Source organism: Acartia tonsa, chromosome 9, assembly GCF_053477335.1.
Source record: "Acartia tonsa isolate MP-2025a chromosome 9, ASM5347733v1, whole genome shotgun sequence".
NCBI lineage: Eukaryota > Metazoa > Arthropoda > Copepoda > Calanoida > Acartiidae > Acartia > Acartia tonsa.
Genome location: NC_137268.1, coordinates 2,105,857 through 2,133,370, shown reverse-complemented (window position 1 = coordinate 2,133,370; position 27,514 = coordinate 2,105,857). Strand labels below are relative to the sequence as shown.

The 27,514-nt window shown below is 34.9% G+C and overlaps 2 protein-coding genes across 6 annotated transcripts in view; both read left to right on the top strand.

The window, feature by feature from the left end:
• Positions 1 to 13,810, top strand: part of yata (N-terminal kinase-like protein yata) — a 48,435-nt gene extending 34,625 nt beyond the window's left edge. Inside the window, exons 25-29 of one of the 5 annotated variants that reach the window (XR_013882302.1) lie at positions 6,350 to 6,438; positions 6,858 to 6,910; positions 8,119 to 8,383; positions 8,508 to 9,365; positions 10,979 to 13,810. Coding sequence is in view for 1 of the 5 variants with exons in the window: in XM_080171528.1 (XP_080027654.1) it covers positions 6,350 to 6,438; positions 6,858 to 6,910; positions 8,119 to 8,264 (288 nt within the window). In the remaining 4 variants the exon portion in view is untranslated. Of the gene's footprint in view, positions 1 to 6,349; positions 6,439 to 6,857; positions 6,911 to 8,118 lie in introns of all 5 variants that reach the window. The other 4 variants (XR_013882304.1, XR_013882303.1, XR_013882301.1 and 1 more) reach the window with 4 other exon arrangements.
• csul (protein arginine N-methyltransferase 5) overlaps positions 13,808 to 27,514 on the top strand; it is a 23,755-nt gene continuing 10,048 nt past the window's right edge. Inside the window, exons 1-15 of the mRNA XM_080171529.1 lie at positions 13,808 to 13,896; positions 14,641 to 14,693; positions 16,367 to 16,426; positions 17,708 to 17,812; positions 18,848 to 18,908; positions 19,571 to 19,807; positions 22,097 to 22,229; positions 22,530 to 22,639; positions 23,329 to 23,416; positions 23,957 to 24,069; positions 24,749 to 24,828; positions 25,236 to 25,320; positions 25,658 to 25,715; positions 26,254 to 26,393; positions 27,122 to 27,214. Coding sequence (XP_080027655.1) covers positions 13,819 to 13,896; positions 14,641 to 14,693; positions 16,367 to 16,426; positions 17,708 to 17,812; positions 18,848 to 18,908; positions 19,571 to 19,807; positions 22,097 to 22,229; positions 22,530 to 22,639; positions 23,329 to 23,416; positions 23,957 to 24,069; positions 24,749 to 24,828; positions 25,236 to 25,320; positions 25,658 to 25,715; positions 26,254 to 26,393; positions 27,122 to 27,214 — 1,494 coding nt within the window. The 5' untranslated portion in view covers positions 13,808 to 13,818. The remainder of the gene's footprint in view (positions 13,897 to 14,640; positions 14,694 to 16,366; positions 16,427 to 17,707; positions 17,813 to 18,847; positions 18,909 to 19,570; positions 19,808 to 22,096; positions 22,230 to 22,529; positions 22,640 to 23,328; positions 23,417 to 23,956; positions 24,070 to 24,748; positions 24,829 to 25,235; positions 25,321 to 25,657; positions 25,716 to 26,253; positions 26,394 to 27,121; positions 27,215 to 27,514) is intronic.

Here is a 27,514-nt window from a genome sequence, read left to right as displayed (position 1 = left end):
GGGGGGACTTTCAAATTTTTTCAAATTCTCGTTTATAAAGGTATATCTTAAATACAGTATGCTACACCCTTAGTTTTAGAGATAATTGGATGAAATCTTTTTGATTGTGTCACTTATTACCCCAAGTTTTGGTATCTTTAAAAAAAACGGCGGCGGGACCGCCGCTCCCACCGTCCGCCGCCGTTTTCCGTTTGGAAAAAAATAACATGGTATCAAATTATTCCAAATTGCCCAATTCGGCAAGAATTGCAATAAAAAAAATTTTTTGGCGGCGGCGGACGGCGGGAGCGGCGGTCCTGCCGCCGTTTTTTTTTTAAAGATACCATAACTTGGGGTAATTAGTGACACAATCAAAAAGATTTCATCCAATTATCTCTAAAACTAAGAGAGTAGCATACTGTATTTAAGATATACCTTCATAAACGAGAATTTGAAAAAAATAACCAAGTCCCCCCGCAGGGTTGCTTGTAAGGGGAAATATTTTTGAAAAAAATAACATGGTCTCAAATGATTCCAAATTGCCTAATTCGGTGAGAAATGCAATAAAAAAAAATTTTTGGTGGCGGCGGGAGCGGCGGTCCTGCCGCTGTTTTTTTTTTAAGATACCAATAGTTGGGGTAATTTGTGACCCAGCCCAAAAGATTTCATCCAATTATCTCTAAAACTAAGGGTGTAGCACCCAAAAAAAAATTGCTGGTATGTCGTGTGACGAGTCACCACATTTCCCCCCCCCCCCTTATACTATAGGGTGTTTCTCAGAAACGACTTGAGGTCAATGATAATTTTAAAATCAAATATAGGCCTTCAAAAGTTTTATCCTAAGGTTTGCTCCATTTATCTCAAGTCGTTTCTGAGAAACACCCTGTAGTTGCCTAATTCGGCGAGAAATATAAAAAAAAAAAATTTTTTGGTGGCGGCGGAAAACGGCGGCGGGCGGCAATCCCGCCGCCGTTTTTTTTAAAGATACCAATAGTTGGGATAATAAATGACCCAGCCCAAAAGATTTCATCCAATTATCTCTAAAACTAAGGGAGTAGCACCCAAAATAAAATTGCTGGTATGTCGTGTGACGAGTCACCATTTCCCCCCCCCCCCCTTATACTATAGGGTGTTTCTCAGAAACGTCCTGAGATAAATGGAGCAAACCTTAGGATAAAACTTTTGTAGGCCTATATTTGATTTTAGAATTATCGTTGACCTCAAGTCGTTTCTAAGAAACACCCTATAGTATAAGGGGCGGGGGGGGGAAATGTGGTGACTCGTCACACTACATACAAGCAATTTTATTTTGGGTGCTACTCCCTTAGTTTTAGAGATAATTGGATGAAATGTTTTGGGCTGGGTCACAAGTCCCCCCGCAGGGTTGCTTGTAAGGCGAAAAATTTTGAAAAAAATAACATGGTCTCAAATGATTCCAAATTGCCTAATTCGGCGAGAAATGCAATAAAAAATTTTTTTTGTGTGGCGGCGGAAAACGGCGGCGGGAGCGGCGGTCCCGCCGCCGTGTTTTTTAAAGATACCAATAGTTGGGGTAATAAGTGACCCAGCCCAAAACATTTCATCCAATTATCTCTAAAACTAAGGGAGTAGCACCCAAAATAAAATTGCTGGTAAGTTGTGTGACGAGTCACCATATTTCCCCCCCCCCTTTACCCGCCCCCCCCCCTCAATTATGGGTTTGGGGGTGGGTGGGTGGTCAACGATAATTCTAAAATCTAATATAGGCCTACAAAACTTGTATTCTAAGGTTTGCTCCATTTATGTCAAGTCATTTATGAGAAACACCCTATAGTATAATCCACCCCCCCCCCCCTAAATTAGGGGTTTGGAGGTGGGTGGGTGGTCAACGATAATTCTAAAATCTAATATAGGCCTACAAAACTTGTATTCTAAGGTTTGCTCCATTTATGTCAAGTCGTTTATGAGAAACACTCTATAGTATAATCCACCCGCCCCCCCCCCCAAAAAAAAAAAAAATGTGGGGGGAGGGTGGGTGGTCGACGATAATTTTAAAAGTAACTTTGGCCCCATAGAAGCTTAAATCCAAAATTAGCTCCCTCTAGCTCTAAGGGTTCTCGAGTAAACCCACCCCCCCCTGCCCAAATGGGACTTATGCACATCCTCCTTATACTTCTTGAGGCGAAGCCGTTAGTATATATATATATACTAGAGGCTACGCACCCAGAAGCCTCTAGGGACACTTAATGTGTTAGAGGGGAAAGTCTCCCTTATCCCCATTTTCATATTGGGTTTTTAAAAAACCATTCCTTGGAGAACCATATCTGTTCAGTGGTTCCTTCGCTACATACAAAAAAGCTTATTCCTACTTGATAAAATCCTATTATCCTATTATATAAAGTAGTAAGCTTTTTTGTTTGTAGCGAAGGATCTCGCTAACCACTGAACTGATATGGTTCTCCTTCAGAGGGGTGCTTCGTATAGGCGCTGATATGGTTTTGATCTATTGTATTTTTATTAAAAGTCTTAATATAGTTTTAGGCTATTCTTCTGCCCTTCCATATTCTTTCGAATATAGACCCCCTAGATGCTAGGGGCGCAGCCGCTAGTAGTCAATATAGCAATAGGGGAAAGATAGATTGGTGCTTGCTTACATGTGAAGACCGGAGCACCGAAACCCCCCCCCCCCCCCCCGCTTAGTTTTGACAAAAATCAAAAATAAGGGGGGGGTAGTTTTTTAATGTCTGGAAAACGGCAAGGAGGAAAAAAGCAAGGCAAGGCAAAGAATTAACCCCCCCCCCCCCTTAATTTTGAAGAAAATAAAAAATAAGGGGGGGGGTAGTTTTTTCACTGTACAACACGCCAGAAAGTTGAGTGAGGTAAATCAAGTAAATCCAGTATACCAGAGGGGAAACCTTATAACAGGGATATTCATGTTTTGGAGCATAATTTCCTTATTTATTGACTGATTTTAGTAATTGATGTATCCCTGAACAGGTAGTCTTAAGGAGAATATATCAGAAGTGTTTTCATGGGGACAGTCCCCATGAAAACACTTCTGATATATTCTCCTTAAGACTACCTGTTCAGGGATACTGTGCATTATAATAAGTTGCGCCTGTTTAGGGTCAAGGCATACCCTCTACTCTATCTATTTATGTCCGTGGTCCTTGTTTCTGAATATCATAGTTTCATTAATATAAATGCATATTTAGTAACTTATTTAATAAAATGTTTACATAAGTCATTAATTTGTGATATTTGATTTGATTATTTGATATTTTTCATATTGTCATATTTTAGAATATTTTTATTTTGTTTCATAAGATTTAGAGCTTTTCTCTAATTAGTATTATTACGTCGGTCCCTAACTGTTAATTTATTTCATATTGTTTGAATGGTCCTATCGATTTAAAACTTTGCATGCTTTTAGTGATTACTGTATTTTCGAAATCTAATAACTTGAATTTTGGAACGATGATTCATATAACGATTGGGCATTTTTATTTAAATAATTCTACAACTTAGTTACAAAAAGTTCCTTTCTTTATTTTTTTTTAAGTATTTACTCGTATGTTTGTTTGTTAATAGAACTTCGCTTTTATGGATATTGTCATCCTAGTTGATTTACGTATTTTATATTAATTTAGATATCTTAACTTTTTTCTCGAATATTCTATTTGTGGATTATTTCGTGTTTTTTATTTACTTTAAGTGATAATCCTTATACTAAAGTAACAGGATATTTGTGTGTCTGTGTGTGTGTTTTTGTGTTTGTTTGTACCGAAGGATCTCGCTAACCGCTGAACCGATCGGGTTCTCCTTAACAGGGTAGCTTCTCATAGGTCCCGGGAAGGTTTATAACTATTTTCTTGGTGGGTGGGACACCCCCAACCCCCCCAAAAAATGAACCCCCCCCAAATTTTTTTTTATAATTTTTTCATTTAAAATTTAAAATTGGGGGGGGGCAAAAAAAATTTCCCCCCCCCCCCCGAAATTTTTTTGTTACTTTTTCTTTTAAAATCTAAAAAAGGAATTGGGTTATCAAATTCGACTCTCCCCTCCTCAAGTGCCCCTAGAGGCCTCTAGGGGGCGTATCCGCTAGTAGAAACATAATTCATGAAAGAAATCTTCCATGATAGCAAAATACTGCATGTCAAATCTAAAGTAAAATCAAATCAAAATGTTTATTGGTGTATTTTTAACTTTAACAAAGTGTTTGATGACATATTTGACACTTATGTTTTTAGTAGGGTTGGCAAACCGGAGTCCGCTCAATTTTTGGTCAATTTTGGAATCCGAATCCGGAATCCGTTTTTTAATAGCGGATTCCGATTCTTAATTGGTAGGCTAAAATTAGTTTTTTCTTTCAACTCCCCCTTTTTGAAGGCAAAGATTATCATCATTATATATAAAATCTTTAAAAATCTGGTTCGATTCTCGGAAGTGAATTATAGAGAACACCAAGAACATTTTAGGACATATGTAGCACTTAAATTTTTAAATTTTTTTTAAAGCCTTTTAAAATATTGCTAGAATCCGGAATCCGCAAAAAAAAGAATCCGGAATTTATTTTTTCTGACTGATTCTTGTAAGAATCCGAATCCGGTCCAAAAATTTGACGGATTGCCATCCCTAGTTTTTAGTATGTTGAATGGTTTTAAATTAAAAAAAGAACAATTTTATCACTGATTCATTTTAACACATTTCATGTCATTTATGTTTCAATGTATCCTCTGCTTAGTAATTATCATTTTGTAATTATGATTTTAGTAGTTTAAAATCCAGATTTTTTAACTTTTTCAGTAGATTTTTTAGAACTGAACACAAAAGTTCCTTTCAATCAAGCTTCCTTACATAGACGTCCAAGGGCGGGAGTAAAGGGGTGTTAACCACCACCCCTCAAACCTTCGAAACCCCTCACTTCTCCCCATCAAAATAAAAAGCTTGGACGTCCCTGCTTTCTAACATCTGATTTTATGTAACACTATACATTATAATTTCGCTCTCTATTTTAGATTGCTGATTTTTATTATATTTAAAAATTCATTCAAGCTTTTAAAAATGTGGTTACCTAGTTAATATATATTGAAATTAAAAGGCGAATGCCTAGAATTAGAAACAACATAGAATTAAGGTAAATAAATGTCAGCAGGGGTGTATATTCTGCAAAAGATAAATTTTTTTCCCCCGGCTGCAATTTTTTTATTTTTTTCCAATCCTAGTTTTTTCCAGTTTCCACTGAACCGATTAGGTACCTAGTGTTTTTTCAGGAAATATATCTATTGATTCTGTGGGAGTTTATAAGTATTTTTAAGAGAGTTGGAACATTATGCCTTCAAAAAACTTACCCACTTTTTTTTAAAAAGCAAAGCTTTTCTATAATTAGGGTCGGTCCGTCCGTACGTCCGTCCGTCACAGAGAGTTAGCTCTTTTCGTTAATTTAAACAGGTTTTAATTGTCCTATCGATTCAAAACCTTGCATGATGATTCCTGAAGTAGTTAGGTACAATTTCGAAAGCGTAGCAACTCTATAATCAATACCAGAATGTCCGTACGTCCATTTGAAACATGTCGATTTTTTACTTTTTTGACAACAGATTTTTGTATGTTAAAATTATCCGATTATTCTTATTTTTTGAAAACTGATTCTTATTACAACAAGGTACAATGTCATAAGCATCTCTAGAAACAAGTCCCAAAAATATAAGAATGTCCTTAAACTGTATCATCTATTTATGCAGTTTTGCAACAAATTTACTTACAATATTGTTTGTACTGATGCATTAATATTATGATAATTCAGTTCTGACAATCTACAAGTGTTAATGTTCGTTTGTCCTTCCATTTCAGAGCTTCGCTTTTATGGATGTCGTCATTCTTGTTTATTAATTAAGGCTATGAAGGAGATTCCCCCTTTACCTCTAGGGACAAAGCCACTAGTCTATAATAACGATGTCTGTCTGTCAGTCCTTCCGGATGAGCGAAGCAAGATCCGATGCGTATATTCAACATTGGAATCTGCTTTTTAGAAAACAAACTTGCTTGTGAATTTTATGTGACGGTTTTAGGCTATTTTATTTACCTGTAGTATTAATAGATAAACTGAAAACTGGCATGTTTAACAAACTGTAACTTCATCATGCATTTAGAATCTGTTACAATTTGTCTTATTATTTTTGTAATTTAAATTAGGGTTGGGCCGGATATCAAGCCAAAGTTCGATATCCGACAATTTATCGGATATCCGGCCGGATAACCGGCTATCCGGCCTCAAAAATCAGCCGGATATCATGTGTAACTGGATAGTTTCAATATCCGGTATCCGGCCGGATATTGAAAATGACCGGATATCCGGCCCAACCCTAATTTAAATAATACTTTTGTTAAGACTGGTGTAAACACGCCAGCTGGAGTGCAGCCATCTAAATCATCAGCACCAGCAGCAAATAATTCCAGCAGCTTTAATAGTGGACAGGAATAGATACTTAATGTTAACGTTAAACGTTTGTTTTTGATGGAATGAGATGCAATCTTATATTCGTAAAAAGAATTTTTTCTTAACAAACGCCATGAAATTTTCTCCAAATGCATTCGTAGAAAATATGAAAAAATAAAATATGTTAAAAAATATTTACTGAAACTTTTTGAAAAAATCATCGAATTTGTTTTGTAAAAATCATTAGTATCTCTCTGGCTACTTTGTTACAGGGAGAAAGGAAACACTTGGCTGTTAGTTACACTAGTCCCCCAAAGTTTTCTAATCACGTTTTCTTATTCGTTGGTTCAACAACTTTGGGAACTTTTCAACCAATAATTGTTATCTACAGAAGTGTTAATTTTGTGTATCATCATTCTATCCGTTTTTTACATATGAACATTAAGTATTTATAACAGGATTGGGCCACTTTTGAATCTAATGTTAGTGGCCGCAGCCATGATCCTTTTGCAGGTACGATTATTATCCACTGGAGTAGAACCGCTTATTAGCCATACCGAAAAATTATGTATAGCATAGCACAGAAAATTTTGGCCGAATATTAAATCAAAATCGAAACTGGTTTTCATCATCATTAAGGGGAGGGGATGGGGTGATTGTTGTTGTTGCCAGCTACAAGTTTCACTTTGTTAGAGTACATGATTATCTTGTGTAACATCCAAGTAATAATAAATTCATTATGAGATGCAAACAATCTTAAATAACAAATGTTTATGGATGTTGGTAATATCCTCTTAGAAATTTTTTTCCTTCAATTTTGAAAATTTTAAATTTTAAATTTTATGAGAAACACTTAAATATTGTTAAATCGAATCTTTTCTATAATTAGGGTCGGTCCGTCCGTATATCGGTAATGTTAGATCTTTTTTAGTTAATTTAGACATTTTATTATTCAATTGTCATGTCGATTTCAAACTTTGCATGTTGATTCCTATAACAATTATGTACGATTTTGGAAGCGTAGCAACTCAATAATCGTTATCAGAAAGTCCATGATCCATTAAAAACATGCTGATTTTTGTAATAATGATTCCTAGGAAATTAAGGTACAATTAATTATAAGCGAGGCATCTTTATAATGAAATCCTTAAAATGAATTTATGTTCTGTATCCTGTATTTAAGCAATTTTGCAACAAATTTACTTACAAGTAAATGTTCTGTTTAATTCTAATTAAGTTATTGTTCGTTTGACCTTCCTTCTGATTATAGAGCTTCACTTTTACGGATATTGTCATCCTTGTTGCTTATTTTATAGTGCATATTTATCAATATGAATAAATTCTTCAATAATATCTCAAGTGGAGACTCGCAAATATCAATCTAAGAAATTTTTTTTGTTAAAATTTGAAAAAATTATCTTATTTGGTTGTTAGAACATCAATTCGTGATACTTTAAGACTGTCTCAAAGATCGGAGAAATATTTTGTAAATCTTAAATTTTAATGTTGGTGCTGTGCCGACTTTCAATTGGAAACTAGCGTTAGTAAGGTAAACACAGCCTAGTCGCTAAAAAAAAGAGTAGTAAGCAATTTGCTAGCAAACAAAAAGATCCCCACCACTTGGGCCTGGCAGTTGTCTGGGTTACACATCTATACTTATACATTTATTCATATATCATTTTTCATTTCATCAAAAATTAATCTTGTTAAACTAATTTTAGACCTGACCTCTCTGGCCTCCGAGAAGGAGGATGCCCGCCGGCGGACAGAGGAACGGAAAGCCGAGCGGCAGAAGACTATAGAGGCCAAGAGGGCGGCTAAGAAGGGGCCGATGAAGCTGGGCGCCAAGAAAGCAGCTTTTGATTGATTAGATTAATCTTAATACATTTCCAGAATGGCTTTGTAACCGATTAATATCCGGTGGATTAGAACCGGTTCTGAGCAAAAAAAAAACAAAAAACATGTAAGGCATCAAATTACTGACAGGTTTCCTCAAATATTAAAATAAAGGTCATAAAGTTAATTCCAGTTTACCGGCTGGGGCCATTGGCCCCTCGGGGATAACAAAGCTGGTCTTAATCTTATTTTTATTTTAATATCTGTCTGGAAGGCTGTCTATAATACGATCACGATGCGATAAATAACTATTTTTGTTTACTTTTTTCATTGAATTTGATTTTCTACTTTTTGTGACAGGATTCATATAGCATATGAAGAAAAAGTGTTTTTAACTTTTCTACCAGCTAAACATTATCATTACTTGGTGTAAAATGGCGTGTAATTGTTATTATGGTTAAAATCAGGGCTCGGCAGCCGCGCAAAAGCCTCAGATTTTAACCTGCTTGTGTGCAAAAAAAAATTCTTAAAAGATGGATTGTCGTCTATTTAGGATCCAGTCTAGACATCTAGCTGAGTTTTAAAATTTCATGAAGTTTTCATTGATGATTACATGAGGCTGCCTGCCGAGCCCTGGATAAAATAATCAAAAGGAAATAATGATATTAGTACTAGGGATGGCAATCCGTCATATTTTTGGACCGGATTCGGATTCTTAAAAAATGTCGAATTCCCGCGGATTCCGGATTCTTATTTTTGGCGGATTCCGGATTCTAGCAATATTTTAAAAGGCTTTTAAAAAATTTTTAAAAAAAATTAAGTGCTACATATGCATGTCCTAAAGATTATTACTGTTCTTGGTGTTCTCTATAATTCACTTCCGAGAATCGAACCAGATTTTAAAAGATTTTATATATAATGATGATAATCTTTGCCTTCAAAAATGGGGAGTTGAAAGAAAAAACTCAAGACGCTAATTTTAGCCTACCAATTAAGAATCCGAATCCGCTATTAAAAAACGGATTCCGGATTCGGATTTCAAAATTGACTAAAAATTGGGCGGATTCCGGATTCCAGATCCCGGATTCGGATACGGGTTGCCAACCCTAATTAGTACAATGCGATAGACTAGGCACGGCTGGTTTTTTATTAAATGAATAAGTTAGGGTACAATGTTTGGCACTTTCGATATAAGTAAATGATAATAAAAAACCCATAGAATGCGATAATAACTTCAGAAAAATCGAAGAAAATAGTTTTCATACTTAATTAACGTTTTTAAGTTTTTCTTCAAAAAGTTTAGATAAGATGCCTTTAAAAGTCGTCTATGATTTTGTCAGGGATAAAAATGTAACTTTAAAATAAGAATTACAACATATTTTGTCAATTAGTACAAAGTAAAATTTTGAACATTTTATTGATCAGTATATTTTTTAAAATGTGAAGTAGAAACCTGAATATTTTATCATGAAAATTGTGTTATGATTTGATTGTCTGCTAGATTACAAGAAAAAAGATACTGACAGTACTTGTTGGTTCTTTAAAAAAAATTAGGTAGATTACTTTCAGAACCCCTCTTTTTGCAACGTTATTTTAATAGAACAGAGACGTAATCTTAGTGTACTCAATATCTAGACAGCCAACCATTGTTTTAGAATTGTTCAATTTTTTTAACTTCTGATAAAAACAGAATTAATGGTATTTTTGTAAATATTATACCTCCAAGAAATGGCTATACTTCCCAATCATATGTTGTGTGATATTTAAGAGGAATTATTTTGATATAATGTCATTAAAATATTCGTTGAAAAAAGTGCTATTCTAGCTTATACTTTACATTTTAATGTGTATGATAATTCAAATAAAAGATAATGAAGATTTATATTATATTTAATTGTTATAATTATAAAGAAAAACCTGGAAACAGTAAAAAACTGACTTTATTTTATTGACGTAGGGAAAATTTTGTCAAATATTTGAATAAAAAAGCAATATAAAACAAAATAAATTATTTTTAATATAGTCACAAAAAGGCTTAATGAGTTTAGGAAATATTTCATTCACTAATCATGTCATTTAAACTCTATTACATAGAATACAGTGTAAAAAGATGTTCTCGTTTTAATTTTAAGTAATTTCAAATGCATTTTAATACCTTTTAATGATTTATTTTTTGAAACATCTTTTTATAAAATGTTAATGATTTTTGAAGTTATATGTTAAAATGTTTTTAAATTATGTTAACATTTTGTTTTAAATGTAGAAAATTGGTAATTCTAAACATTCTAAAAATGATTTTATTAAATTTTCATCACTTAAATTGCATGTTTGATGAAATTTTCAACTGATAATTCAAGAAAAATCGTTTAAGTTTTATTATATTTTACTTTGAAATGTTAAAAAAATATATTATTGTCAAAAATGTGGAAGTTATACTTTCCTCAAAAAAAGACCTAAAACATGCAAATTAACACGTGTAATGAGATTTTTTTTCTTTCAGGTTTAATTTTAAGTAATTATTGATATTTTTTGTAAAAAGGATTTTATATAAAAAGTTTTAAAACTCGAGTTATGTAGTGGTTCTAAAAAAGGTTGCGAATTTATGCAATTTTCTTGCAAAAAAAATTTTCTAGGATTTTAAAAATAGCAAAGGATGTTATTAGACGTACTTACAGATACAATTGCTAAGTCATTTTGGCCAAACACTAAAATAAAGTTTTGACATCTGAGGGCCCATACGTGTAGGTGAAAGGTTTTTTTTCTGCTGATTTTACTAATAAAAGTAAAGAAAATATTTTTGTTTAAATGGAATCAATCATAGTTTAAAAATTTATTTTTATTAAAGATTATATTATTTTCCATATTTTGCATATTTTGCAGTGTTTTGTTTGTCATATTTTAAATTTTTTCTTTATATAATATGTTTTGCTCGTGTACTTTTTATTTAAACAGTCTTTTTAGTGCTATTTCTCCACCAGTGGCTTCTTATATGCATTTAAAAGGGGGGGGGGGGAGGGGGGGAACCATTGGGGCTTCATCCATGAGGTGATGGGGGTTATTTTGGCCAGCTATGAGTTTCTTAATTTATTAGAGTACATGATAATCTGGAATAAGATCCGAAAAATAATAGCGGGGGATTTAGATTGTATTAAAATTCGGTAAATGTGTGAGTTTTTGAATTTAAAATAGAAGTAGAACTCTAAAATTTGGCATGGCAGTTGCTTTAATGGGGTATAACGTGGATATGTACTATATTAGAACAACTGCCATTAAAATTTTTAGAGTTTTACTCAGTGTTCTGGAGCCGGAGCCGGGAGCCGGGAGCAGCAACATTTTTGGTGGAGCCGGAGCCGTATTTTTCGTTAAAAACGGCTCCGGCTCCGGACTAGCTAAAAATGATTTTTTAAAGTAATATTATAATTTGGCAACGGTCTATTTCCATATAATAAACTGAAAAACTATTGTTACTTAACAAATAGACACACATCCTTCTACTTTTATATAGCTTTAATCAAATAAAAGCAAAATAATTTATATTATTTATTTTATTTTATCAAATTCAATAATGAAAAAAAATTTATATATTAAATTTAAGGTAGGAGCCGGAGCCGGAGGCGCATCAAAATTATACGGCTCCGGCACCCTGGTTTTACTTCTATTTTAAAGTCTTAAAACTCACTCTTTACGAAATTTTAGCACAACCTACGTCCCCACCTATTCTTCAACTTTATTATGTTGTACAAAAAGAAAAACTGGATAATATTTTTTGCTTGCTTGATTTATGCAACTAATAATCTTATCATCCTTGTTTTAATTAGGGTTGGGCCGGATACCGGATATCCGGCTGATTTCTAATGCCGGATATCCGGTATCCGGCCTGATATCTGACCAATGCCGAATAACCGGATATCCGGCCGTATAACTGGATAACCGGCATAAGAAATCAGCCAGATATCTGGTATCCGGATAGTTTCGTTATCCGGTATCTGGCCGGATATCCGGAATCCGGATAGTTTCGTTATCCGGTATCTGGCCGGATATCCGGCACAACTCTAGTTTTAATCAATCCTAATCCAATCTAAAATATTTTATATCTCTATATTTGAATTTATATTTTTGTTTCTTATTGTTACCTATGGAAAATATTACTTTACAATTTTTAAATATTGGTATTTTATGACAATAAGTTTTTTTCTTAGATATTAGAAGTGCATTTAGGTGGAAAATATTTTTATTTATAAACATTAATAGTTGGATACATGAATAATAAAGAGAAATTTCCCTCAAGTGGCCGCTTGAGCACTGATAACCCCTCCACCTACTTTTTAAAAAAATTAAGAAAAGTGGGGGGGGGGGGGTAAAGGTTTTTTATGCCTAATCCTTGCGGGTAGCCATAACCTTGCAAGGCTATAGAGTATTCAATATATCCTGACCTAACCTTATATTCAATTTATTTTTAAATAAGGGGGAAGCGTTATCATTGTTGAAGAGGGAACTTTATGTGCTGGCACCTGTTATTTAAATTTAGTAGTGCAGCCATTTTACATTAATGATACGCCTGTAAGTTTACTTATTTTCTAGTAAAATATTTTTAAGCTATTAATTGAGTTAATTTTCAATAAAACTGACATATTCAATGATTTATTGTTCATAACTGCTTTACCTAATTAATTACTTCTTTTATTTGAAAAATCAAAAATGATTATTGCTGCTCTATTTAGGAATTGACCTTATTACTTTATTAGTGATAGTGATATTTATACAAGTTTTATAAAAATCTAATTACTGAGATATACTAAAAATTGTACATTGATTTTTATTTTTATGTAATTGAATGACTATATTTGTTTATTATTTATATTGATATATTGAGTTACTTTATATGTTTTTATGTTTATGGTGGAAAGGTTTATTTTGTTGCTTGATTTATTATAATGAGGTTTATTTAATTTTCAAATCAGGGATAAAATTTAGAGGCTTAAAGAAAATCAAGAGTAGAGTAGGGGGGGGGGGGGGGATTATTTTGTTAACATGAATTCCCCTCCTATCTTTTTTTAAACAGAAAAAGCTAAATCCTGTATGGCTTTGAAACAGATTAAATCCGATGGTTTAGAACAGGTTTCAAGCTATACTGAAAAGTCATGTATCGTATTGTAATATAAACAATTTTCTACGAATAATGAAATAAAAATCATATGATAATGCTAATACCAGTTTTGATAGCCTCGGGGCTAACAAAACTAGAAATAAAGTTTGAATTTTTCATTTTACCATCCACGGAAAGCTGTTTATAATACGGTTTCTTTCTTTTATAAGCCTTATTTGATTCCCATTGTATTATAATGCAATAACTTTATATTCTATTTGAAAGATTTTCTAATTTTCCTACTGTTCTTAGCTAACTTGTGTTGAATTATTGTTAGAGTTGAGCCGGATAGTTTCAATATCCAGTATCCGGCCAGATAATCGGATATCCGGAATCAGAAATCAGCCGAATATCCGGTATCCGGTTAATTTTAATATCCGGTATCCGACCGAATATCCGGCCCAAGCCTAATTATTATAATAATATTTCAGGTGTTAAAATGTCTCACAGCAACCGGAAGCGTGCCTCGTGCGGGCTGGATATTGCTAATCCTACAGATCTGGAAGTCTGTATTACGGTAGGTTGCTTTTGTGTTGACTAGCTGTAGTACTTTCGTCTTAAGCTTAAGATCCCGTCAACCGCTGAACTGACTGTGCTCTCAGGGATCTAAAGGGATAAGACAATGGCCGTCAAATTGATGTACAACCCCAATAATGATACACATAATTACACCTTCTGTAAATGAAAATTAGTGGTTGAAACGTGTGAACACTCTTCTTAATGAAATAACCAATAAAAATTAACTGAAGTCTCCTAAGTTGTTAAGCCAACTCATAAGAAAACGTTATTATAAAACTTTGGGGGACTAGGATAATAAACAGCCAATTGTCCCCCCTCTCTTACTCTCTCTCTCTCTCTCTCTCTCTCTCTCTCTCTCTCTCTCTCTCTCTCTCTCTCTCTCTCTCTCTCTCTCTCTCTCTCTCTCTCTCTCTCTCTCTCTCTCTCTCTCTCTCTCTATCTCTCTCTATCTCTCTCTCTATCTCTCTCTATCTCTCTCTTCTTCTCTCTATCTCTCTCTCTTCTTCTCTCTATCTCTCTCTCTCTCTCTCTCTCTCTCTCTCTCTCTCTCTCTCTCTCTCTCTTCTTCTCTATCTCTTCTTCTCTATCTCTCTCTCTGTTGGGCTCTACTTTTCATCGCTTCTAGTCATGCGGTGGTTTTAATCTTTTTTTCTTGGGTTTGGGAACACCCCCACCCCCTCAATCAACTAACCCTAATATAAGCTAAATTTTTCATAAAATTCTGATTTAAATTGTATTTTAGACTGGGACCCATTCCAATTATGAGTTTATCTGTGTTCCAATCGTTCATACCAGGTATTATTTATTTAGTAGAGTAGCTACGCTTTAATTGAATTTACGTCTTTCCAGGGTTGGCATATCGGGCACTTTTTTCGATAACGGGCCGCCCGATTGCCCAAAACGGTTTTGGGCACCCTTTTGGGCTAATGTCGTAATAAGCATAGAAAAAGGTTATAAAATAACAAAAAAACCATACCGAGACTTATTATTAGAAATAAAATAGCCTAAAACCATCTCAGAACCTATAAAAGCTCCACTGGAAAGGAGAACCATATCGGTTCAGCGGTTAACGAAATCCTTCTCTAGATACAAAAAAAAGCTTATTAATTTATTTAATAGTAAATTAATATCACCCAAAAAATAGGCTCGCCCCCCAAAATAGGGGGGTGCCCAAATCTGCCCAAAAGGACCGATAAAGGGCGGCCTAAAACCGCCCGCCCGATATGCCAACCCTGTGCCTTTGCATTGCAGACTTACCAAGATCAATGGAAGGTCATTTTTTTATCCCACAGGGTTGCTTGTAAGGGGAAAATTTTTAAAAAGAAATAACATCGTCTCAAATGATTCCAAATTGCCTAATTCGGCGAGAAATGCAAAAAAAAAAAATTTCGGCGGCGGAAAATGGCGGGAGCCGCCGTTTTTTAAAGATACTAAAACTTGGAGTAATTAGTGACACAACCAAAAAGATTTTACCCAATTTAATTATCTCTAAAACTAAGAGTTGCACTTGCTGGTATGTCGTGTTACGAGTCACCAAATCCCCCCCCCCCCCTACTGTTCAAAATTATCTAGAAAAAGATTTTCTTCACCTAGTCATATTTCATATTAAAATGTCCTGACTCAGCGTTGTGGAGCGGGAGCCGTGGAGCCACCTTATTTTGCTGGAGCCGGAGCTGGAGCCGTATTTTTTGTTTAAAAACGGCTCCGGCTTCGGGTTAGCTAAAAACAGAGCTTTTTTATTAATTTAAATTTGGTTACTTTGTTGTGTCACTTGCAAACGCCCCTTTAAGTTTTTTAAGTCCATTTATATTAAAAATTGAACTTTTAAAACCTTTAAAGTCAAAAATAGACTTGGCAAAAAAATATGTTGAGTTTTTCTTGATTTTAGATCGGAGCAGGAGCCGCATCAAAATCATACGGCTCCGCATCGCTGCAGTAGACTGCGTATTTGTTTATATTAGTTTTCTTAAAAAAAAGAATATATATTTATTTGGTGTAGAATTATTGATTTTTTTATGAATAGTTCATGTTCTTCTTACGTTTTTGATATTAGTTTTAATAAATTTTTTGTCTTAAAATAGAAATAGATGTAGAGAACTGAAAAAATGATAATATCTTTTAAAGCGATCATCATATGGCATCTCTCGTTCTCCTCTTAAAAATATTTTTTTTCAATTTTACAAGTTTTTATACCCCCCAGGCAGAACAACTATTTTAGGTTAGGTTAGGTTTTACGCTAGGGAGCCGAGCGCTGCGGCCAGAGTTCATAGTTCTATCGGGGGAGGGGGGGGGGGGGGGGTTGAGTGTACTTTTCTAAATTGAAAAAAAATATTTTAAGAGGATATTACCTATCATATTTATTATATTTTTTGCTACAATTAAAGAATATACACCACTCCATTGAAAAATTTAAATATCCACGGAAAGCTGTTTATAATACGATGCGATAAATAACTATTTTGTTTTAGATATGTTTATGAAACACATCCTGAGAAATTTGCTTCCAAAAGAAATGCTCCCTTGACCAGGTTTTATTCATTTTTTTTTGTATCAAAGGGGTTGTTGCACGAAATGCATTTGAACTTAATTTAAGAAACCGCATATTTTTTCCTAGTTAATGGGTTAAACTACATTTATATGGCGTATATTTGAAAGAATTTCAAATTTCTACCACGTAGTTTTTAAAATATCAAGACTTGAAAATTGTTTTTTTTTGTGATATATGCAATTTAAAAAGACGAATTTTAAGTCTTGATATTTTAAAACTACGTGGTAGAAAATTGAAATTCTTTCAAATATATTCTATATAAATGTACATAGTTTAACCAATTAACCAGGAAAAAGTATGCAGTTCACTAAATTAAGTTCAAATGCATTTCGTGCAACTAACCCTTTACTCTTCAAGTGTTTGAGTCTGTCTGTTTGACCCTCTGTCTGTAATGCTTATCTCTAGGCTTTCTCAGTGCTAATATATTTTTTTAATTTTTCTCTTTTTTTATATACTGATATTAATACATGTTTATATTATGTGATATTATGTTCTGTAGTTTGGACAAAAAAAACTTCGGGTATAGTCCCTTTCGTGGCAACGCCCCTTAAGAGGCATTTCTTTCGTATTTTCACAGTAGCTTTTCTCCTATTTCTTGACCCTGCGGGGCTAATTGCCTAACCCTACAGGCAATCACCTAACTCAATATAACCTAACCTAAAATAACCTATTAAAAGCCATTTTGAAAATACGACGAATCGCCGCTTAAGGGGCGTTGCCATGAAAGGGTCTATACCCAAAACTTCTTTATTTTTTCTCTTTTATTTTTAACTGTCTGTTTATTGTGTCTTCTTTCTCTCACCCTTATTAATTGTTCTCCGTATATTTTGGTTATAATTTGAAACAGCTTCGCTTCTATGTGCGTAATCGTCCTTGTAAATTACTGAAATAAGTCGTTCTGAAATAAACACAGTTTATAACTTTTTAACTTATACCTGTGTTATTATTTAGAGAATAAATCTATAAATATAACAGACATCTACCTGGATCCCCCTGTTGAGGACTTTTATTGTCTTGCAGCAAATTGATTTCTGCTTTTTTGAAGCGATTTAGCTGTATTTATATTCCAATTGCTATTGGTTGATTTTCAAAGACCCATTTGAAAGTCAGCACAGGGTCCTCGGGGTAGTGACATACAGTTATTTAACCCTTCCCTCTATTGTTTTACTCTAATTTTCATAGCTGATGTGATATTATCTGGTAATGACTGGGGCAGCTATATAGTTGGCCTCTAGTAACTTATACCTGTATTATTATTCAGAGCTGATGTGATACTGTCTGGTAATGACTGGGGCAGCTATATAGTTGGCCGACTGGATCCTAGGATCAATGTGGACAGTCCTGTCGCCAGCCTACGCAAGGCAGGGTTATAAGGATTTGTAATTTAATAAAAAAAATCTGAATAAGAGGTGTCTTTATACTTCATCTAAAGTAGATCTGTTTTGCCCCTTACTTTTTACACCATTAAAAAATATATTTCTTTAGCGGTTTCCCTTCAAAGTCTACCTATTAAAGTTTTTCTCAATTTTTTTAATGGTTTTTTTCTAAAAATGTATGTTGAGCCTTGGCTCGACATGTCATCTCAAGGCTCACGAGTCACTATGTTCAAATTTTTTGAAATGGTTAGGTTCTTAACTTTAGAAAAGCTTATTTCGGGATAGTTAAAGGCTATTTTACTGTCAACCCCTTACTTAAATGCTTGGGGCAGTTTTAAAAAATGATTATTTTATTCTTCTTCAATGTTTTCTGAATATAATTGCTTATAAGGTTTAAGTCCACTAATGGATATAGAATATACGTGGATATTATTACAGGGGAAAATTGCTGACATGGAACTCGTTTATTGGTCAGTTCGTTGATTCAGTAGGAGATGGGGTAAAGAAGGTGGAAGGAGGGGATCATTATTTTACCCAGCTGCAAGTTTCGCTTTAATACCTAGAGAATATAGTTTATCCATTACTAGCGGCTACGCCCCTATAGGCCTCTAGGGGCACTTGAGGAGGGGGGAGTAGAATTTAATAAACCAATTTCTTATTTTAGATTTTAAAAGAAAAAGTAAAAAAAATTGGGGGGGGGAGTTGAAAAAAAAATTGTGGGGGGGTGGGGGAGTGGTAAAAAAATTGTGGGTAGGTTGTGGAAAAAAATGTTAAAAATTTTTTTTGGTGGGGGGTTAATTTTTTTCTAGGTGCGATTTCTCTTTGGAGGGTGGTGGTACTCTCCCCCAAAATAGTCATGAACCTTCATGGGACCTATAAGAAGCTACCCTGTTAAGGAGAACCCGATCGGTTCAGCAGTTAGCGAGATCAATCGGAACACACACACAGACAGACAAACACACATCCTTTTTACTTCATTATAAGGATGAGATTTACTAATTCTTATAAACCTGAGAGTAGGCAAGTGAAGAAAAGTTGGCCAGAGAGCTCAAGTACTCCGCTCATTTGGGCATCCCAGCTATCATGGTAATTATTCATTTTAATAAAAAGCGAAGCTTTTCTATAATTAGTGTCGGTCCGTCTATCCGTAACTGTTAGCTCTTTACTTTAGACATGTTAGATTGTCCTATGGATTTCAAACTTTGCATGATGATTCTACGATATATGAAACAAAGTAGCTCTATAATCAATAACAGAAAGTCGGTTCATTTAAATCTATTGTTTTTTTTATAACTTTTTACATCAACTTTTTGTATAATATACCTAATTATCTTATTCATCTGGAATAATGATTCTTAGAACAACAAAGTACAATATTAAAACCGAGGGCGAGGCGTCTCTATGTTAAAATCCTAAAAATGAAAGTATGTACTTTCTTTACTTACTTTTTTTAACATGTTTGCTACAGTTTCCTATTTTACTACAAAAAGCATTTTTAGTATATTTAATGCTTGAAAAAATATAGCCGACTTACTCAGCTTAAACTATATTACAGTAATGCCTAAAAACCTATTAATACCCGCTGAATTAGAACCGGTTCTCAGGAATACTGAAAAATCATGTATAACATCGTATTACATGCAATTTTTCACGAGCATTGAAATAAAATCATAGACTTAATTTTAATCTTATAATTTTTCATTTTAATATTCGTGGAAGGCTATCTATAATACGATACTAATACTAAGGTAAAACTTACTGGAACCAAGCATGTGAATCTTGCCCGCATGCTGTACAACTGTGTCAGCAAAGACTCTGGCCCCCAGGTCTGGGTCCAGGTTCCCATTGCCGTGCCCGACGAGAACAAGTACGAGGACACGACCAATCTCCCGCCAAAAACAACTGCCGAAGTGACCTCGTGGCATTGGTGGAACCGGTTCCGTCTGCTGGCCAATCAGAACTCGAGGATTAATATTTGTCTTGAGGTAAGATTTTAACCCCAGGGAGGAAGGGTACATTGGACTGTTTTTTTACCCTAGTCCCCAAAGTTTTTTTGATAACGTTTTCTTATTCGTTGGCTTAACATCTTTGGGGACTTATTAAATTTTGATTAGCTTGTTAATTAATTTAAGTGTTCAAATGTTTCAACCATTAATTAAAATCTACATTCTACACAAGGGGAGACGTCCTAACTGTGCATGGTAATGAGTTGCGCCTGTTTTTGACCAAGGCATTCCCCCTACTCTGACTATTCATGTCGCGCACTTGACATAGTAGCAGTAGGAACCATTCTTAACGTCTTTAGTTATGCCTCAGTGTAAAGCTGAGATGCGAACCTATCACCTTACCGATGACGAGCGAGTGCGCTACGTGTTGAGCCACTGTGAGTTAAAATAGAGTAATTGTTATTATTGTTAGATAAAGGAGAATTTGCCCGAGGAGTAAGATATCCAGAGATGGTTGGGTGAGCCTATCAAGACCTTGCTATTCAACACCTCTGTGTTCCTCACCGCAATACTACATCCAATGTTATTATTGTTAGATAGGAGATAATTTGCCCGAGGAATCAGATATCCAGAGATGGTTGGGTGAGCCTATTAAGACCTTGCTCTTCAACATATCATTGTTCCTTTGGGATGTTTTATACTTAATTATGCTCCATATTAGTAGGAATATTGACAAGAAATTTCAGCCGTATACCATATATAGCAGCCAAGAAATTCATGTTTCCCTCAAAAAGTTACTGATGGAGTAATTTTATTGTTAGATAGGAGAGAACCTGCCCGAGGAATAAGATATCCAGAGATGGTTGGGTGAGCCTATTAAGACCTTGCTATTCAACACCTCTGTGTTCCCCACTAATACTACATCCATTGTTATTATTGTTAGATAGGGGAGAATTTGCCCGAGGAATCAGATATCCAGAGATGGTTGGGTGAGCCTATCAAGACCTTGCTCTTCAACACCTCCTTGTTCCTCACTAATACTACATCCATTATTATTATTGTTAGATAGATAGATATCCAGAGATGGTTGGGTAAGCCTATCAAGACCTTGCTATTCAACACCTCTGTGTTCCCCACTAATACTACATCCATTGTTATTATTGTTAGATAGGGGAGAATTTGCCCGAGGAGTCAGATATCCAGAGATGGTTGGGTGAGCCTATCAAGACCTTGCTCTTCAACACCTCTGTGTTCCTCACCAATAAGTCCGACCGCCATGGATGTTTAATACTTAATTATGCTCCATATTAGTAGGAATGTTGACAAGAAATTTCAGCCGTATACCATATATAGCAGCCAAGAAATTCATGTTTAATTGTTAGATAGGGGAGAATTTGCCAGAGGAGTCAGATATCCAGAGATGGTTGGGTGAGCCTATCAAGACCTTGCTCTTCAACACCTCCGTGTTTCTTACCAATAAGTCCGACCGCCATGGATGTTTAATACTTAATTATGCTCCATGTTAGTAGGAATGTTGACAAAAAATTTCAGACCTATACCATATATAGCAGCCAAGAAATTCATGTTTCCCTCAAAAGGTACTGACGGAGTAATTTAATTCTTAGATAGGGGAGAATTTGCCAGAGGAGTCAGATATCCAGAGATGGTTGGGTGAGCCTATCAAGACCTTGCTCTTCAACACCTCCGTGTTCCTCACCAATAAGTCCGACCGCCATGGATGTTTAATACTTAATTATGCTCCATATTAGTAGGAATGTTGACAAGAAATTTCAGCCGTATACCATATATAGCAGCCAAGAAATTCATGTTTAATTGTTAGATAGGGGAGAATTTGCCAGAGGAGTCAGATATCCAGAGATGGTTGGGTGAGCCTATCAAGACCTTGCTCTTCAACACCTCCGTGTTTCTTACCAATAAGTCCGACCGCCATGGATGTTTAATACTTAATTATGCTCCATATTGGTGGGAATGTTGACAAGAAATTTCAGCCATATACCATATATAGCAGCCAAGAAATTCATGTTTTCCTCAAAAAGTTACTGATGGAGTAATTTTATTGTTAGATAGAAGAGAACCTGCCCGAGGAGTCAGATATCCAGAGATGGTTGGGTGAGCCTATCAAGACCTTGCTATTCAACACCTCTGTGTTCCTCACTAATACTACATCCATTGTTATTATTGTTAGATAGGAGAAAACCTGCCCGAGGAGTCAGATATCCAGAGATGGTTGGGTGAGCCGATCAAGACCTTGCTCTTCAACACCTCTGTGTTCCTCACCAATACTACATCCATTGTTATTATTGTTAGATAGGAGAGAACCTGCCTGAGGAATCAGATATCCAGAGATGGTTGGGTGAGCCTATCAAGACCTTGCTCTTCAACACCTCCGTGTTCCTCACCAATAAGAAGGGCTACCCTGTTCTACCCAAAACTCACCAGGAAGGATATTTTAATAACTATATATAGTAGGGGCTGGACATTGGGGTGTTTATTTCACTAGACCTTAAGGTTTTAATAATGTTTATTTATTCGTTGACTTTACAACTTTGGGGACTTTTTTGATTGGTTAGTTCATTAAGTTAAATATCCAAACATTTCAGCCAATAATTGTATCTACAGAAGGGGTAATTTTGTGCATTATCATTAGTGATGTATGTACATCAATTTATCTGTCATTGTCTTATCCCTTTAGATCCCCCCATAACAACCAATGATAAAATATCCTTTATAAAAACTCAGGCATTGTTGAAAAGATTTATCAAGCTGGACCTGCAGATAATTGTTAAGGGACCCGCCAGACATGGAGACATCTCATTCTACCAGCAATACCTTAATTTTCTCTACCAACAGGTTTACTTGCATTTTTATTAGGGTAGAGCTGAATATCGGATATCGAAACTATCCGGATACCGGATATCCGGCTTATTTCTAACGCTGGATATCCGGTAATTTGCCGGATATCGAACTTTTGACAGATATCCGGCTGAATAATTTGTATGCCTTTTTGAAAAAGGCGTCTAGTGTTCACTTCTTCCACCAATTGAAAAAAAAATTCAATTCTTTCTCGTTATTTTTATGGCCTTTTTAAAACTCAGTTACACCTTGTAACATCTTCTTATTATATAAAGTAGTAGTGTTTTTTTTGTCTGAAGCTAAAGATCTCGTAAATTGCTGATTTAAATGGACTGTTGCACTTTTTAGGGAAGTATTTTAAATATCTCGGGGTAATTTTAGTCTATTTTTCTGACACCCATGAACTCTCCTAGAGGCTATTGGTAAAGCATCAACTCAATTGAAAGTTTTTTGTTTGTTTGAAGCTAAAGAGCTCGGGAATTGTTAATATAAATTGTTTGTATTTTTTAGGGACGCTTTTAAAATGGTTATTTTATTTCCCTCGTTATATCCTAGTAACTATTTTAATTTTAAAACAATTAAAAATATTATTACTATGGAAAAGGGGAGGGGGGTTAGAACCATTTTTTTGGTATAAATGAACTTCCGTATAACTTAACATTTAACTAAAAGTTTATTTTGTTTAGTCCGAGAACAATGATCCCCTGTGTAATTTTGCCCGCGGATTCGAAGATTTTCTGCAGATACCTCTACAACCGCTCATGGATAACCTAGGTAGGTTAGGTTGCATTAACAGTGATTTTTAAATAAAGAAATAAGTATGAATTCATCCATAAGTAGCGAAGCACAAATGAATCATAGAATAGACAAACTGACAGAGTAAGTTAAAGCTCAGATGTTCAGTACTCATAACAAAAAAAGAGAGTAAATATGCAAAATTTACGAAACCTTAAAAAAACTTTTTTTTAAAGCATTACCGACGAACAGACGGACAAAACAATGTATAGATTAGATATGGATCATTGCATATGTCACAGGAATCTTCACTTAAAATTTCATCTGTTTATCTTTACTAGCAGCCGAGAATATCACATTTCCCCAATAGCCTTACAAACTGACTGACGGACAGAAAAACAAAGTGAATTATAGAATAGCTTCGCTACTAACAAAGTGAATTATAGAGTAGCTTTCTATTTAAAGAAACTTTTAACCTTTAAATGAAACATTGTTTAATATAGGGGACGGAAGTCTAGTCTACTCTTAGAATAAGACAATTAAAAAAGACTTAAATGTCCTTTAAAACTTTTATTTTAGAGAGTAGCACCTATGAAGTGTTTGAAAGGGATCCCGTGAAGTATTCTCAGTACCAGGTTGCCATCCAGGCGGCCATCACGGATCTAGTGCCAGAAGAGGAAAAAGAAACCAAGGTAAAGAAATAAATTTAACTGAATAAGTATTAGCATGCATTTATTCAAGGAAGCCTGCAGGAAATATACCGCACTCTAACTGTTGAAAGACTGTCACAAGTAGACGTAATACCCCAAATTTGAATCCTCCAGTTTCAAGAACAAAAAAATGACATCTTAGAAAATTGAAAATCATTGAAATTTTTCAAGCCCTCGATAAGAAATTTCAATGTTAAATTACACATTTGCACAAGTTAAAAGCAAAATCATAGGATTATTTTGGGCACAAGGTGAGAATGCCAGTATCTGATTACATTTTACAATAAAACACCAATTTCATAGTCAAGATGTCTCCAACAAAAACGGTTTAACTTTACTGAATTCACTGCTGTAATTATTGTCATTTGTCTAGGTGTTGACTGTGATGGTGGTTGGTGCGGATAGAGGCCCCCTGGTCAAAGCAGCCATAACTGCCAGCAAAAATATATACATTTGTATTATTGTCTAGGTGTTAACTGTGATGGTGGTTGGTGCGGGAAGAGGCCCCCTGGTCAAAGCAGCCATAACTGCCAGCAAAAATATATACATTTGTATTATTGTCTAGGTGTTGACTGTGATGGTGGTTGGTGCGGGAAGAGGCCCCCTGGTCAAAGCAGCCATAACTGCCAGCAAAAATATATACATTTGTATTATTGTCTAGGTGTTGACTGTGATGGTGGTTGGTGCGGGAAGAGGCCCCCTGGTCAAAGCAGCCATAACTGCCAGCAAAAATGCGCAAAGGAAAGGATTATGCCTGTCATAGACGTCCAAGGGTGGGGGAATAAAGGTGTGTTTACTTCCCACAAGCTATAGAACCCTTATTTTAACCCTGCAAAAAAAATTTTTAAAACATTTTATTACCCACCTTTAAACTTTGAAACCCTTCATTTTACCCATCTCAAAATAAATAGTCTCTGATGCCAGTTAAATTAGCTTGCTAATATGAACCTCATTTATTGGTCAGTTTGTTCATCCAGTAGGAGAGGAGTGGATGAGGTAAAGAGGTGGATAGGGAGTATCGTTTTTTAGCCATCTGCGAGGATTTCTTTATCAGAGTACATGAATATCTGGTGCAACATCCAAGTAAAAATATACCTTTTAATTTCTGTAACCCCAAAAATTTTAAACAAGCATAATTTTGTCCATAGAAAAATCAAAGTTTTTGCTGTGGAGAAGAACCCGAACGCCGTAGTAACTCTACAGCATCGCAAGATTGAAGAATGGGGTGATATGGTAAGATTTCTTTTTTTTTAAGGAGAGGGGGGGGTGTTTATATGGAAAAATTCAGATTTTTTCATATAACAGCCAAAAAATTAACTATTATAATTGTCTGTCCTGTCTACTTCAAACTTTGCATAATAATTTCTAATACAGTTTTACTGTATTCAGTTTTTATGCAATTTTGCAACAAATTTCTGTATAATTTTGTTTGGACTTACAAATTGATGTTCTGCTTATCAAGTTCTGAAACTCTACAAGAGTTATTGTTCGTTAGTCCTTCCCTCTGATTTTAGAGCTTACCCTTTATGGATGTTGTCATCCTTGTTTAATATTTTGTGTTCATTTCCAGGTTGAAGTGATATCCAGTGACATGAGGGAGTGGTCGCCCCCAGAGGAGGATCACGCAGGCAAAATTGTGTACACTCAACTTTAATTTTCATTCAAGACTAGAGTAAAACACTAGAGGGAGAAAGGGTTACATAACTGTATCTCCCCATCACAACCGCCTTGTACAACCTTTCTATTGGGTCATTGAAAATCAACCAATGGTGTCGCTTATATTAACACAGCTAAGTAGCAGAAAATAATTTAGAAGCAGACGAAAGAGGTCTTTGGAAAAGGAAGGGAGGTAGTTGTCTGTATCTACATCTATACTATAAATCTGTTTATTCAAATATGGCTTTGAAACCGACTAATATCCGCTGGATTATATCCGGTTTCTTGGGTCTTAAGGGAAAAGACTATAGTCAATAAATTGATGTACATCTCTATTGATGATACACAAAATTTCACTTCTGTAGATTAAAATTAGTGGTTGAAACGTTTGAACACTTCATTTAAGAACCAACCAATCAAAGTTCCCAAAGTCTTTAGTCCAATGTATAAGAAAACGTTATTATAAAACTTATGGAATCAGTGTACACAATCCTACACAACTGTATATAGATATCTTGGTATCTGAGCTATTGGGAAGTTTCGGCGACAATGAGCTGAGTCCTGAATGTTTGGACGGGGCGCAAAAGTTTCTGAAGCCCACAGGGGTGTCTATCCCCACCTCCTATACCTCCTACATTGGACCTATTCAGGTGAGATTGTTGGATAAAGCAAACAAAGATGACAACATCCATAAGAAAGTAGCGAATTGCCAAAAAATCATGGTTGGGAATATAGACAAGGAGATTTAAAGAGCATTTGATGATTTAAATTAAGAATAGAAATATATTGGGGGAAAAAATCACGAAACCTTTCATGTATTTTTGTATTTTGTATAATGACTGATAGACAGAAGGACAAAGTAAATTACTCAATGCTCATTTGTATTGGGAATCTCCATACAAAAAATTAGAAATCATATTTCCTACATAGCGTTACAGACTGACTGACGGACGACGAACAGGCAAAGTGAATTATAGAGTTGCTTTGCTACTATAAATTGAAATTAAATAAATGTGAGGGTTTTTATACGATACAAAAAGGTTTTTTTTGTGCTAGACTTTGAAAAACTTAAAAATCATGAACTTATAGTAATATTTACAGGATATAGGATATACCTGGATATATTAACAAGGGAAATGTTTGTCGTTAATTTAGCTCCAATAGGAGTGGAGGGGATGGCGTATATTTAAGAGGGGGGGGGGGGGGGCGAAATGACACATGAACTTAAACAGTGAGCAAAATGGTCTAAATACTGAGCTATATTCTTTAAACTTTGTACATAAGTCTAGTCCTATAAGTTCTACATCAAAATGAAAAAGAAATTTAAATTCATTAAGCCTTTTCCCACCACCCTCTCTTACATCCATTTTATTTTCAGAGTTCCAAACTGTACAACGAATACAGAAACAGCAAGGATGAAACTCGGCACCCAAAGGCAGCTTTTGAGACTCCCTATGTAGTTCATCTCCTGGTAAGGATAAACCCAAAATTAGATATCAATAGTTTTGTTTTAAGCTAAAGATCACTAAAAATGCTGGTTAGAATTGATAGTACTTTTTTGAGTGGTTTTAGGCTTTTTAAACAACCTACTGCGTTCACCCCAAAAAAGGTTAGGGGCAAAGCAACTAGTTCATTTATATTTGACTTTTTAATCAGAAAGCTTGCTAGTATTGTACTAATAATTGGAATCTAACGGGATAAGACAATGGCCGATAGATTGATGTACAGTGTACACCTCCTATGATGATACACAAATTTAACCCTTCTGTAG